The 15,324-nt window shown below is 42.9% G+C and overlaps 1 protein-coding gene across 3 annotated transcripts; it reads left to right on the top strand.

Annotated features, from left to right (window-relative positions):
* The first annotated feature begins 875 nt into the window (after positions 1-875).
* Positions 876-9,958, top strand: kiaa1191 (KIAA1191 ortholog). Of its 3 annotated transcripts, none has more exons than XM_067247979.1 (8): positions 876-928; positions 1,935-2,049; positions 3,136-3,257; positions 3,397-3,517; positions 3,680-3,807; positions 7,648-7,820; positions 8,430-8,593; positions 8,750-9,958. In XM_067247979.1, the coding sequence occupies exons 2-8, from the start codon at positions 2,022-2,024 to the stop codon at positions 8,953-8,955; spliced, it is 942 nt and encodes a 313-aa protein (XP_067104080.1). In that variant the 5' UTR covers positions 876-928; positions 1,935-2,021; the 3' UTR covers positions 8,956-9,958. The 3 variants fall into 3 exon arrangements, with proteins under 3 accessions (XP_067104080.1, XP_067104078.1, XP_067104079.1); XM_067247977.1 differs by having other exon boundaries at positions 3,136-3,323; XM_067247978.1 differs by lacking the exon at positions 876-928 and adding an exon at positions 1,824-1,874 and having other exon boundaries at positions 1,981-2,049; positions 3,136-3,323.
* Positions 9,959-15,324: the final 5,366 nt, after the last annotated feature.

Raw genomic sequence — 15,324 nt, 5'->3', positions numbered from 1 at the left:
GAGACCTGGCCAGAATGTGTTCCCATACCAACACAGGGAGGTGTGTCCCCATTACAACCATTAGACACACTCCATGCCACATGGTTGTAATAGTGTGTGTGTGTGTGTGTGTGTGGGGGGGGGGGGGGGGGGGGGGTCGACTGGAAACACTTAAAGCTGGAGTGACAGTTAACCTTCTCATCCTGGCTGAGGAGGTGACAATAAGTTTGGGCTGCTGTGTAGGGGGGGGCAGGGCATGTCATAAACATACTATGCATGTCCATTAAACATATAAACACAACGTATCAAACCTATTACAGTATATCAAACTGAACATGAATATTGGTAACTGCTTGGGCTTTGCTGCGATGCTTCATTTAACTATTATCTATTATAAGTCCATCCGACACCTATTGCACTACGCAAAAGCCACCTTGACCTCATTTGCACTATGCTGCCCATTCATATTCTTATTCTATTTTTATGTATATTGTATATTTTAAATTGTTTTAATTTTTAGATTGTTTAGTTCCTATAATTAGTTAGACTATTGTACTCTTTTACTTTTAATTTAAGAGCCGTATATGTTTATTGTTTGCACCTTCCTGCTACAGTAAATTCCGTGTTTATGTAAACCTACATGGTGAATAAACCAAATTCTGATTCTGATGGACCCGCACTGGACGGTGACATGTTTTGTCAGGCAAACATGGCCATGTAATGTAGGAACTTAAAATTCGGACCACAGAATGGTCACTTCCGTCGGCTCCACCCGAGAACAGTAGAACGCTAGCTAGGCGGTGTTTACCTTCCATCTTCTCTTACATCCCTCAGTCATGCCTGAAGCTACCGGCATTTGTTTGCTCAACAATTCCGCTAATCGTCTCGAGCGCAGTGCACTAGCGACAGTTGACTAGCGGACAAAGTCACGGCAGGGTGTTAAGAAAAGGTGAGTTATAAAGTAGGCTATGTAATAGTGTGAATACGACAGAAATGTACTACTATTGTTTTGCATGTACAGAATTGTTTTGCCAAAAAATATTATGGTTTTCAAACTCGGAATTATAAATGTGTCTGCAACAAATGATGGATGAAAAATGCTACAGAAAAGAGTCTTAGATTTTTCAGATGCTTCAATATCTGCTGAATCACGATAGGTTACTTTATGTCAGGACATGCTTACTTCTGTTCAAATATTTAATCACACAATACTGTTTTTGCAAGTCACTGTGGAATATAGACTGGGGGCTGACGTTGTCAGTTGAAGTGAAGATTTGGCCAAATATTTGGTCAAACGCACACTCTTTACTCAGTCTGGACCGTCCGGTTATAAGCTACCTGAGACCTGTGTCTAATAGATACTGCTCCTTACATGTCATGACGACCCACAAATGTTAAGTCAAATGCTTTGTAAAGAAGGCATCAGGTAGACATTACATTGCTATGTAGCACAACTTAGGATAGGACAGGTGGGGGCTACACCTGTATGACACCAGACATACAGGTGACCAAACGTCACTGGAGTGTTGCAATACAAACAAAGTCCATATTAATATTGCTATGTGATTTATGATACAGCGCAGCTTGTTCATGTTTCGTACACTCTTTGACCACCGGGGCTCAGTAAATCGCTTCACATCCAGACCTGTGCAGATGTAGAAAGAGTGTGTGGTATGTGTGAGGGGGAACTCGCATCTCCCATAGATGGCCAGTGCCCTTTCCCTGCGCTGGTAACCAAACCCTGGGTCTATTTAGGGGGTGTGACAGTGGCCTACACTGCTTTAGTCTGTACGGACACATTATTTACCCTCAATCTCCAGCGTCAGAGATCTCTACCTCCCCAACCTTGTGCTCTGTTCTTGACGTCATAGGATCAATATTGCGGCAGACAGCAGGTCAGTGCCTTCGACTTTGGCCTATGGCTCGGGCATCTAACTCTTTGCACAATTCTGTAGGACGCAGAGCAGGTATCAGAACTCAGCAGCTCCCTGTCCCCTCCAGCCTCTACCTCTACCCGCTCCCAGTCCCGGTCCGACGACAACATGGGGTCAGGTCAAGGCGACACACCAGGTACTTCATACACACTCTCCTCAACGTGTAATACAACAGTTCAGCCCTACAAAGGCAAAAGACCGTCACTCACCAGAGTGTCGAACTGAGAACAATGACTTCAAAGTTTTTTTTGTTGTCCTGCCAAATGTAGCATAGGTAGGACACTGGAAATCAAGCAGTTGGATGTTTTAGTAATTACATTTATCGACATGAACAAATATTTATCTTAAACGTCACTTTTGACCCCTATTTTGAAGTTAATGTACTAGTAAGTAACTAGTAAGACAGTAACTTCTGTTTCTTTGCTCACTTGGTTGCTGATCACAATATACAATCTGTATATTATAAGCCCATGTAACAGGTGGGTGACTGTTAAAAGACTCGTGTTTTTGATTGAATTGCCAGGGTAGGATACTCACGACCGACTCATTTGGGGTATTTTAGTGTTACCCTAGCCAGTACCCTAGACTAATGCTCAAAAATCATGCTGTGGATTTAACTTCTCAGAGGATGTTGTATGCAGTGGATTTTAAAAAATCATGTTACAAGAAAAGGTAGGCCATCAAATTAGTTGTTTTGCTGATGCTCAACAACGACAACGGAGATTGTCAAATGAGCATTTCAAGGTATTTGGCCACATGATAAAGCAAACCTTAAATGTTCCAAAAATGACTAAAACTCATTTTCGACAAAATTGAAGTTACAGTATTTTGCCTTTGCACGGCAGAGTTAATGAATGAATGAATGAATGCCTTTTATTGTCATTGCACATACAGCTAAATTAAATTGCACTTCTCTTGGTGGTGACACATAGCATGACAGGACAATATTGTAAAACATTAATTAAGATATAAAAAAGAGACCAAAGCAATATGAACACAGTCATATTTTTTTTAATGAAATTATAACAATTATTATTATAAATAAATAATAAATATATTATGCATATATAAATAATTCATTTGATCTAGTAGTAGGCCATGTTTTAAGTCTGGGATTATGCACGGTGACTTCATCATTGAACCAACGTTAGCAAGTAGATTCCCTTTGTGGTTGATGTGGTACCCTAAACCTGCTGCTGTTCTGCAACACCGCCCCCTACAGCCCTGGAGTCAGGGGTACCCTGCAGCCTGTTTGGGGCCATGTCTTCCTCCATGGGAATGGCCCGGCACACCTTCACCTATGATGAGGCCCTGGACGCACCCATGCACTCCCCACCCCCAGACGTGAGCTTTGGCTTTCTTTGGAAAGACCCAGTCATCCCACAAAGAAAGTTCAAGAGGATTGCAGAGGTGTGCGTGTGTGTGGATATTAAGCCTCGATGTGTGTTAATGCTGTGTGTAAAACAGTGACCTGTGTTGTCAGGAGGATGAAGGTCGGGCTTCCAGGGCTCAGCGAGGCCCGTTTGAGGCGAAACCCTCTGCTCAGCCTCCGTTCCCCGTGGTCAAGACCAAGGCCTCCTCTCTCGTGAACACGCTCATGATCAGTGAGTCGACACAGCAGACAACTAGCATCATATCCTGTTTTTGTTTTTTAAACGTAGTTCTATGACTCCCTAACGCCCTCAGTGCGAACCCTTAATCGTCCATAGAGGTTGGTTCTTGTTTCAAATGAGTAATGTAATGTTGACTTGTGTGGTGTCCTGCAGGGCAGACCCAGGAGACCCTCCTGAGGTTTGAGCACAGGGCGGGCCTGACGGAGGCTGGCTATTCCCCCCACAGGGGCCTGTCTGCAGAGGAGACACACTTCCACCGCATGGCCGAGGGGCCCATGCATGTGAGTATAGCAGCTCGAAAACAGATATGGCCAGGTCAACGCTTCCAGGATCATTACCCCCAGCCCCAAAACAACAACAGAAATATATGTTTGCTTTCATTATTGATTTGAATGTATTTGGGATGTTTTTGTGTGAGAAACACAGTCCTTAAGATTAAGATTTGCTGCTAATGAATTTAGGCTCAGAAGAACCATCTTTGTGCTTCAATAGCATTGACACTTTGGTAAACAAATTACGTAATACTGTGTTCTCTGTGGTTTGCTGTGAGCGTTGCCATGCAACGTCCTTGAATGAGTCGAGCCCCTATATTTTCCGGAATCGACCAATCAGAGAGCTCGTTACAAAGACAAGTTTTTGAGGCTATCTTTTCGTACACTTTGTTCAGCTACGTATTATTCGTCTCTTTATCAAGAAACATCTACTAAAATGGATAAAATGAGAGAGTGGGTCGGACTGGACAGCGAAAGAAACCATCTGTTGAAAAGGTATACTTAATATGTTTGAGAGTTTGGTTAAAACGTAGACTAACAATTTTGTCCAGGCCCTTTTCCGCTTGGCTTCTTTAGTCCAGCGTACGTAGGCTAGCCAGACTAGCTTAGCTTCCTAGTGAATAGTAAGCTATGACCAGGCCTGGAGTATGTGATAACCCTCACATCATGGGTCAGTAGGTTGCCAATTTTACTTATCTCTATCAGGACCAATAAATATGCATTAATAGTCTATTGGTGAATAATTATTGATTCAGGTTGCTAGCTTTCGGTTAGCGATGTGTTGTTACTACTACTAGTGCTAGCTCGCTAGCTTGCTAAGCTAACTGACTTCGGAACCTGCCAGCTCGACAACTCTCCCAGTCAGTGTTGTTGAATGTAGTTGGCAATGGCGCTGGATAGCTAATAGAACCGTTAATTATATACAGCTAACGTCAGCACTACATATACTGTAATATAATACATAGTCTGTCTATAATACAATATATCTCTTTAGTTATACGTAACTCGTAGTAAGTGTTTGAGACTCGACGCTAGCTTGTTCTAAACAGCATCCTGGTTAGTTCTAGCCTAGCGTTACGTACATTTGAGTCTACATTTAGTCATTTAGCAGACGCTCTTACCCAGAGCGACTTACAGTCTAACCACATCACCGGGACCTTACAGGGAACCTAACATTAAACAGTAACCCAACCTTTCCGCTGGCCTGTCTCACCGTGTCTATCAGGTGAAATTCGTCAGCCAGTTATACTCTATATATGGATTCGACGGGAACAAGGCCAATATTTAGAGAATGTTTGCGTCAGGTTAGGACACTGTAGAGGACACTGAAATAGAATTGAACGAGTGAACTCGTAACGGTCTCCTGCTTTGGAAGGTTGGTTATTCAGGATGTTGAAACGAACTCAGACAGAATCACGGAGAGTGTAAATTCAAGTACAGGATAAGGGTATTATCCTCAAAAATTGAAGATGACGGCAGATAATGTTCTTCCAGAAATAGTAGTGACCAAAACAAACAGAAAGGTAGGCTTGTGATCATTTCATGGTCTGTTTGACTGCTCTGGCTTTTAGAATTGTGTTCGATTGTCTGAAGCTGTTGTGTTTTGTTAATGCATGGGCATATATTGCTTTTACAGTTTTTTTACAATCACTTTGACACCAATTTCAGAACCTTGATGTCCTTTTTCAAAACGCTAACACGATTTTCAATTGCTTGGATACAATACACATTCACCTTAGATCATTTGTTCATTGAACTATAATCATCTGTTTAAAATGACACAACTTAACATCAAAGTTTATAATTTTAAAATGCAATTCACACATAACATCTGAAATGTCTGTCATTTCCTTACATTACAATGATCTAACTGTCAATTGATACTACTGATCAAAATGATAAGTAACTGTTGCTTTACTCTTAATGCATAGTTTAATCGTAACTGACAAACAATATTCCAAGTTTAGAACATGAAAGTTTCAGTATAACAAGATCCATTGACTCCAATTACCATGAAACATGAACAATTTGAACTAAACCATCATGTTTTCAGATTTGAAAACCAGCAGCACATGTAGGTATGCAGGCCCTTGTAATTGCTTTGTCAATTTACAGCCTTGTACTTGCCCCCATACTCTCCCTTCCTCAACCCTATTGAGGAATTGTTCTTCACATGGAGGTGTGCGATAGGCACCCTCATGATCAAGTTACTCTTATCCAGGCCATGGATGAGGCATGCAATTACATCACGGCAGACCAGTGTCAGGCCAGGATTCGCCATGCCTGGAAATTCTTCTGTTTGTAAAATGAAAACATCTATTGCGATGTGGATGAAAACTTGTGGCCAAATCCACAAGACAGGGTTGATGGAAATGTAGGAGAGTAATCAATCCTTTGTTTTGCTTTGTTTGTTTGTTTTTTGAGCCAGATGAGGAACACTGCAGTACATGTTTTACATACTGTAGCATAGTTTTATTTTGTAGCTAATTCTGTTAGCTTTGATACAAAAAAAACTAAGACATTTTGTAATTTGATTGTATTTCATCAATACATTTCTGATTTTGCTCAATGATTCCACTGTCTGTAGTATTCTCTCTTAGTCCATTTATGGTGATGTGGTATCTTATGAAACATATATCACATATTTTGTAGTACAATATTTTATGATTGTACAAACAACTACATGGTGAAACTATGGGTATCTTGTGTGTGGAGGATCTAAGTGAATGTTCCTATGGTATTTCATGATAAATTCGTTATTTGAACTAATGATTCTGAATGCGCATGGTGTTTTTAGAGATATGAACATACAATGCTATGCTTTGAACATGTGACACTGTTACGAGTAGACTGTTTCATGTTTAGTATCTAGAGTTTTGAAAAAGAACATGTATACAGGTTCTGAAATTTGTGTCAAAGTGATTGTAAAAGCTGTGGAAAGTCATCATGTTTGACCACATTAGGTTGAACGTTACAGCATATTGCAGGTGTAACCTACGCAGATGTGGTCTTACATCACAGGGTTTCCCACAGCACTTTGCAGCTAAGGCGGCCACCTAAGCAACACACGCCTGCCACCTTAACTACGTTGTCGCTAATTTTTTTTAATGAGTGATATCCGCCGTGTTACTCTGTCCTGTTTTCTCCCTTTCATTCCAAACCGTGACCAATGCCAGTCTCCCCTCTCTACAGAACGCAACAACAACAACAAAGTGGTCCCGGTCTGACGGCAAACCCCACCCTACCACCTTAACTAACACAGGGACTAACAGGGGAGTCAGGTGGCTGAGCGGTTAGGGAAGCGGGCTAGTAATCTGAAGGTTGCCAGTTCGATTCCCGGCCGTGCCAAATTACGTTGTGTCCTTGGGCAAGGCACTTCACCCTACTTGCCTCAGGGGAATGTCCCTGTACTTACTGTAAGTCGCTCTGGATAAGAGCGTCTGATAAATGACTAAATGTAAATGTAAACACATTTTCTGCGGGAAACCACTGGCCTCTGCCATCAACCTCCCTGCCTGGCCTTTATCCCCCAAACATGCTAGCCTCTCTATCTCTCTGGCCCCATTTCTATGGTCAAGGGCTGCCAGACTGACGCATTTAAGAAAATGTTCTGAAAACATTTCTGGCCTTTGTTCTGTTTGATCACTGCTAGTCTGTCACAATCTTGTGTGTGTTGAAGGGCTGTGTGTTTTGGCTACCCACATTGTTTTTGGGGCTATCTTGTTGTTTATGATCATTGACCTATGCACCTTTTTCGCTCTTTCTTGTAAGTCGCTTTGGATAAAAGCGTCTGCTAAATATAAATGTGTGTGTCAGTCTAATGCGGATTTTCTCTCTCTCTTTCAACAGAAGTTGAGAGTGCCCATTGGGGACAAGGAGGAAAGGCTTTCAACATCAGCTCAATCCACCCCTTCTGTCACCCCCTGTGTAACTCCCTCAGTCACCCCCTGTGTAACTCCCTCAGTCACCCCCTGTGTCAGCCCCTGCACCAGCCCCTACGCCTCTCCAGCACCCAACCGCAGGTGAGCAACAGATCACACTCCCGGCAAAAAAACCGAACATCTCCTGGTACTGTTGTCTGTTGTAGTCTACAGGTTAACACCTAGATGATATGCGTGATAGTTTCCTTTAGACTCAGTATCTGCATGGATACACCTTCTTTACATACAGGGCTCGTATGGAAGCTTTTATATATTAGCATTGAGGGACCAGAGGTTTCAGTTGTGCAGAGAGATGGCTGTCAGCAGGGAAGAGAGCACGTCACGTTTGAGGTTAAAAGTCAATTGTTTTGCTGACTATTACCTTTTTATTTTTTATCACTAGAAATGTGATTTAATTTTTGTTCTTTTTATATCCAGGATGTGTTTAATAAATGGTTAAACATGTTAACAGAATAACACAACTTATAAGTCTTTGGTTTTGTTGTAACAATGATAAATTACAACTTTTGGAGGGGGGGCCAGTAAAAATTGTCTTGGGGCCGGTAAGTTTCAAACCCACCGGTTGGGCCAGTGCCAAAAAAATGTAATGTTGAGCCCTGACATAGTTGACAAACCTGCTTCTAAGGGTGTCATTTTGAGTGCCTCTGACATAATTGGTGTTTTTGTCACGCTTGTCCCTCTGTGGTGCAGGAACTGGTTCAGCCTGAGCCCTGCACCCTTCCCTGCCACCCCAGAACTCACCAGTGCCAACCCAGCAGACATGGGAGGAAACGAGGGAGGACGAGGAGGAGCGGAGAGGTGGAGCTTGTTTGGAACACGGTCCTCCACCGACCCAGGCTCCGAGACCAACACAGGTGAGCAAGCAGCACAGGCATCTCTGGGGAGGACTTGTACCCTGGAGCCCAAGTATCACCATCACACCGCTCCTGTGGGAATGAACCATCCTGGGCTTTCACAGAAGATCTGTTCTCTGAATGGTACAGCTGGTCTGAACATCTCTGTGTCCCCAGGCTTCTCACTGCAGTCCTACTTTGGCCTTCCCAAGTCCACCACCATGGACTCCATCAAGACCCAGGTCAGTCTCATGGTGGACGACCCGTCCAACTTCAACCCCCCCAAGATCGAGATCTCTGGCATCGACGCTCAGAGAGTCGCCCAGCGACCTCACAAACTCAAGCCTAGAGACATGAACGTTCTCACCCCATCTGGTTTCTGATAGGTGATCCTCCTTCCCTGTCCCCCCCCCCTCTTTCCTCACACCACTTCACCCTTTTCCAGTAACAGATGCAGAGGCCTTGGGCTCTCTCTGAGATGCCTCAGATGCTCGTGTCTAGTGCCAATACCTACCCATCCCTAAGTTAGGTCTGATTCATCCAGCCCCTGGAGCATTTCTCCATACCAAGAATCAGCAGGTTCTGCTGGTCTGACAGGCTGATCCTCAGGTGTTCCACAATGCAGCTTCAGAAATAGAGTAGAGTGTTCAGGTTCGAGTTCAAATGCCTTGAAACTGTCGTTGTGGATCACCTCCCCCATGTTCCTCTGACGTGGGAGAAAGACATCCATGGTCTGACGTCTCACAGGGTTCCCCGCTTTGTAAAACTGCCACAGTTATGTAACCCACTGTCACTAGTACTGTATAGCACAGACACACACACACAGACCAAGACAGACACACAGATACAAGCACAGCATAGCACCAACCATGTCAATCTAGTTACCACAATCTTGTATCTGGTGAAGTCTTACAGATATTTTCAAGTGTGTTGTATTTCAGTTTGCTCCCAGCTTGTACTTTATTTGAAGGCAGTTTGGTCTTTGACTGTGGCTATGCTTGCTCTTCACTGGCTACTGATGACTCAGTTTAATATTATTTTATATTTAAGGGAGCATCTTAATAGTATTAGCTAGTAAGTAAATTGATGAGTGAGTGTCTTTTTGCTAATATGGAATGAATTGAGGTTTGTATTTCAAAAGCATTTGACTGCTCTGCTTGAAATCATTTTGTGTAATGTGTTTTTTTTTTTGCCTGTATGTCATGTTGTGTTCCTATCTGATGCAAGAAATTGAGTCTTAAGTGGTCATTTGAGATGTTTTTATACTTTTTATTTGAGCTTTTTTGTTTTTGTGTTAAATGTTAATGAATTTTAGTAATGAATTGCTAAATGAATTCTGCTGGTCTCATTGACCTAATTTGTAAATAAACCTGACATGAACATGTCTTTCTTGTTTGACTGTTATTTTGGTCAAGCCTTCTGGGCTGTTATTCAATGTTACTGATGCCAGCTAAGATGATTACAGCCTGTCATTAAAACGTTATCACCGCCCACATCGTAAAAACTATTGACTTGCAATAAGGCCTGTGGGGGAAGAGGTGAAAGGTCAACCTGTTCTGTCATCTTACGGCCAGCAGATGGTGAACGATGAAACAACACGGGTCACGCGTAGGCTACGCGTAGGCTACACCTGGACAGTGAGTCAATTTGTTAAAATTATAACTTGACCGATAAAAGAATGTGTACGCGAAGGAAGTGTTTGCCAGATCCGGTTAACTTGGTATTGTGCGTACGCGAACGAGCTCCATGTCCACATCCCTTAGTCTCATAATTTAGCCTTACGTCTCAATGTTGTTTAAACAACCATACCTTATTAGTCTGGTTTCTAACTCGTGTCGATTAACCCTTTCTAAACAATGACTCATTCATGTCAACTATTTTTTACTACAATCCTAAAAATTTGGGTTTGGACATAACGAGTCAGCGGAGTGAATTGTTTGGTGGCATTAGTAGTTGTGTCTAACAGGAACATGGCCAAGTGCAATTTAAAGTTTAAAGGGCGTAGTGTCTGACCACCCAAAGGAACACAATTTCTTTGAAACTTCAGATTGAGTCCTAGTAATCGGGGTTTGTCATCAGTGGCTTTACATGTTAATAAATAGCCATTGTAAACCAAGAGAACGGTCTATATTTATTCATTTTCTCTCATCCTCTTTCGTCAACTGTCGACATATTACGCAACACATTGCATATGGGGTTTAAACTGTGCACAGTTACGTAGATTGACTCAAAGTCGATTTGTATACATCTAAATAAATATGTTGGTTTGGTTTGTATATTTTCTAGGTAGGCCTAGGCATACAATTTGATCTTGGAATTTGTTTGTATTTAGCTATCAGACAAAAATAAGTATGTTACTTAATCATAATAAGCATCAAGTACATCTTTAGAATGTATCAGATTTATCAATATAAATCTTTCCAGGAGATACAGTGTAAGGGAGAGTTTACATTGTGTAATGAGGTGCAGTGGCGCCTTAATGCACGGGCTTACCTGGGCTTAAGCCCGGGGCCTCGACCAATCAGGGTCCTCTTAATAATAATACAAAATAATAATGATGATAAACGTCCGTATTCGCGGTGTCATTATACTCTACAGTGGCATCTGGTGGTGGATATGGAGGTGGAGGGAGCCCCCCCCCCCCCCCCCCCTCCCCCTTATCTAAACAAAATGTAACAAAAACTAGAGGTACAATTTCTGTGGAAATTGTAGGGTGTGCTTGCTTGCGTCGGTTGCAGATGGGTCCATTTAATATGAAACAAGCTGAACCCCCTTTGAGACAAGCTATTCTAACAACGTTGTCACCGGCAGTATTTTTCAGATGGAATCGCGATTTAAACAGCACCATCTGCTAACTGAAAATATTCCCCCAAACGCGACTTTTTGGTCTCAGTCTAGAGCCCTGCGTGGAAAAGCTGAATTGTGCTACGAGCAAGCTAGTCTACCTGCTGTTGCTAGCCAAACTACACCAAGGGGATTGTTTGAATGCGCCGGACATTAAAAACGTTTCTTTTGACATAAAGTTTAGGCTGTTGCATTGAAGACAGCGACGCACCACACAAGCTTGAGTTTAAATACATTATTTAATGTGACATTACTTACTGTACATGCAAGTCTTGAATTGCTTAAATGTATAATGCTGCTAGTACACCATGGCACGATACAATATTTGCTGTGCAACAGCAATGCATGTTGTATCCATGCGTCGTTGCTAACGTGTGCTGACATTGACATTGACACAAGGCACTTTTTGCCACAAAAACTGAATTTCAGCCTAAACCGTGCAACGGAACGTAAATAAAAATACAAGCAACTCTTGACACCGACGTTGTCTATGTAGTCCAAATATTGACGGATCCTTAGGGGGGCAAAAAGAAATTGATTATGCGATTAGCGGGCGGGGGGGCCTCAAAAAATGCAAAAAAAGAGTCCATAGCCCAGGGGCCTCAAGTGCTATTAAGACGCCCCTGATGAGGTGCACGTAGAGCTCTCCGAGGAGTTCGGAGAGGGCGTTCCACATCGGAGAGGGCGTTCCCTGTGTCAGTCTCCGTGAAAACGGAGTTGTATAATTCGGCTCCACCACCAGCTTGATGACACATCAGCACGAGTGTACAGTAGCTGCGTGGAAGTGGAAGGCTACCTGGGGAATCACCCAGCTGTGCCTGACTTCCTGGTTCACAAGAAAACAGGAATGTCCCTCATAATGAAGGTAATTCTATTCCCATGAATAGAGGAAAAGATTCCTTGTGCATGCGTTCGTGTTTTATCACCATCATATATTCAACAGAATATATACATACATACAGTTCAAGGGTAATGATAGGTCTGTTTGCCTAGTTTTAATCCTCATACAAAAGGAATGAAGAACTAAACAGGTGATGAGAATTACTAGTGATGCAGGAATGAGGAAAGTGTCATGGCGTATTACCAAGCTGTTATTCTCCTCTCGCCCTGGTTGGTCCTGCTGTGGTTCCTGGTCCTGATCGTGGCCCTGGTCCTAGTTTCGTTCTACTTTAGTCCACTCCTCTTCTACATAACAGACCAGAAACTCTCCTTGTACAGAGTCCAGGACAGTACACATCCGGACCGGGAACTAAAATATTTCCTCTCTTGTCACCTTTGACCTCTCAGGTTGCTGTGACAGCATGCCAGGGTAATGACAGGGCTGTAGCTGTGGTTACAGGTGGTGTTGAAGGATATATGTGCGCTGACATGCAGATTTGGAGGTTCAACCAAAGGAGTCTGAGGAATAAAGGCCAAAAAGACTCTCTCTCTCTATCACTGGCCAGGTTACCATGGTAACTAAAGGGATGTCACAGTCCTGAACTATCCAGGGCTGCGTTTCCTGATAACGATGGATCGTAGCAACGATCGAGCAAAATAACGAACCCATCGATATTTCTTACGTGCGTTTCCCAAACATGCTCGTAAGGAGTAGGCTAGGCTTATCTATGCGCTTTCAAGAGCTACGAATTTTCAAGAGACACTTTAGCTACGGTGTCTTTGGGAACGGCCCGTAAAACTAAGATTCGTCACACGATGGACAGTAACTATAAAAAAAGGAAGTGGTTCTTCCTGTGGCATGCATTGTTAGATTTGTCCAAAGTCTAAACAGCTGTAATTCAGTGATATTTTGACATATCTAGGAGAATTTGCGCATGGTACTTCAGAATGACGAATGAAGCCAATAAGGTTTGAAAAACCATCAGTCAAAATTATATTTTATTTATTGACACAAAGATATTGTGGCAATGTGGGACATTTACATAAATACACCCCTTTCAGCCATGTTGAAATTTGATTAATTTCCCCCAAGTAAAGTTTTAAAAGACATAAATTCTACACATCTGTACAAAATTTCAATACAATTGGATCTTTGGTTTAAGAGGAGATCAATTTTGAAGGTTTTCGCAAAATGTCGCTGTACAGGAAAATCCATCATGGCGGACCTTATGGGTCCTTGAGGCTTTTTTGTTCCCCATGAGAAATAAGGAATGTATACCAATTTTCAGTCATTTTAAAGGAATGGGGCGCTGGGGAAATCACATAGACTTTGGGCGTGGCTTATAGCGCCACCTATAGGCATACGTGGGCCATTAGCGGTCTGGTGGTACCCACTGGCCTGTAGTATCAATGTGCCAAATTAGAAAATTTGTGACCAATAACATTTTGAGTTATTGTGGCGCAAGGAGAAGAAAATTAATAATTATAATAACAAAACTAACCAAACGAATAGGTTCCTCCGGTAACAAGACAAAAAAAGAAGAAGACAAGAACCATGAAAAGAAAAGTGAGCAGAGACCACGGGAGTACAAAGGGGGAGTATATATGACTTAGTCCCTGCTCTCCTTCCATCATGATGTGCTGCAGTTCCCAGAAGTGACATTGAGCTCATTCACAGCTGGCCCCCACCACCAAGACACACGAGCTGACACACTCTTCCTCAACTTAAATCGCTGTGAGCCAGGGTGAGGTCCCCTCAGAATTCCGCTTGTAGAACCTTCTCCAGGACACGCACGCCTTTCCCGGTCTGTGAGGCAGAGAGGCAGTTAGAATGTGTACTTGGTTCCTGGTACAGGAGGTGACAGGGAGGTGCAACATGTAAACCTGCTCATAAACAAAATGATTATGTAGATATGAAAGCAGATATGAACATTTGTAGTGTGTTTGTCTGCCAACCGTAATTAATGCAATGCATGCATGGTGCCAGGCACACCTGAGCTTGGATCAAGGATCAATTGTCCTGGCTCATCTTGATGAGCTGACAGGATGTGATGTGACACGTTTTTACATTTACATTTAGTCATTTAGCAGACGCTCTTATCCAGAGCGACTTACAGTAAGTACAGGGAAATTCCCCCGAGGCAAGTAGGGTGAAGTGCCTTGCCCAAGGACACAACATCAGTTGGCATGACCGGGAATCGAGCGCAACCTTCGGATTACTAGCCCGATTCCCTCACCTCTCAGCCACCTGACTCCCTGGTTTTTTATTGGCCTCTCCCTTCTATTCAGTCAATGAGGGGGCCGAGATAAGACTATAAAATGCTAGGTAGCTGCCATGTCTAGTGGGTGAGAGGTTGAGATCCTCATTTAGGTGACATAAAGCTTTGTCTGACAGCAGAGACGACATATACCTTCAGGACAACAACATACCTCAAACATACCCGTGTGTGTTAGCAAGAGAACCGTGCGTTAAGGAGAGAAATGTCAATTGGGTGGAATACCTGTGTTGGAGAGATATTTGTTGGAGAGACGTGTGTTGGGGTCAGGCCTGTGTGTCGGAGAGACGTGTGTCTCTGACTTCATAGCCACATCTGTGTCTGATTGAAACCCTGGCTAGCCTGGAGGTGACCCCATCACTCACTGGGGGAATGAGGGAGCTGGGGGGAGTGTGTGTGATTGTGTGTGTGTGTGTTGGTGTGTATATCTGTGAGTGCGTAAGACTAGGACACACTCTACCTGATGAAGCTGAGTTGTAACAATCCATGGGGAAGAGTTCATTTCAGAGGGAGAGGAGTCCAGGAAATGTTTATGTCCCAAAAGCCAGTTTGATAAAGTACCATAAAGAAACCACTATCTCTATCCACATAGAGTTTTAATCTAGGGTGTAACCTGCCCTTTGCCACTCACCGACAGACAGGAGCCAGCTTTACATTATACGGGTAGTAGTAATAGATCTCCTTCCTATAAATAATCTTTATATCTCAACGGCGAACGTATATTATCACTCTTTAACGGACAAGAAAGGGGAT

This window comes from Osmerus mordax, chromosome 12 (assembly GCF_038355195.1).
Source record: "Osmerus mordax isolate fOsmMor3 chromosome 12, fOsmMor3.pri, whole genome shotgun sequence".
Lineage (NCBI taxonomy): Eukaryota > Metazoa > Chordata > Actinopteri > Osmeriformes > Osmeridae > Osmerus > Osmerus mordax.
This window is presented reverse-complemented; position numbering and strand designations above follow the sequence as displayed.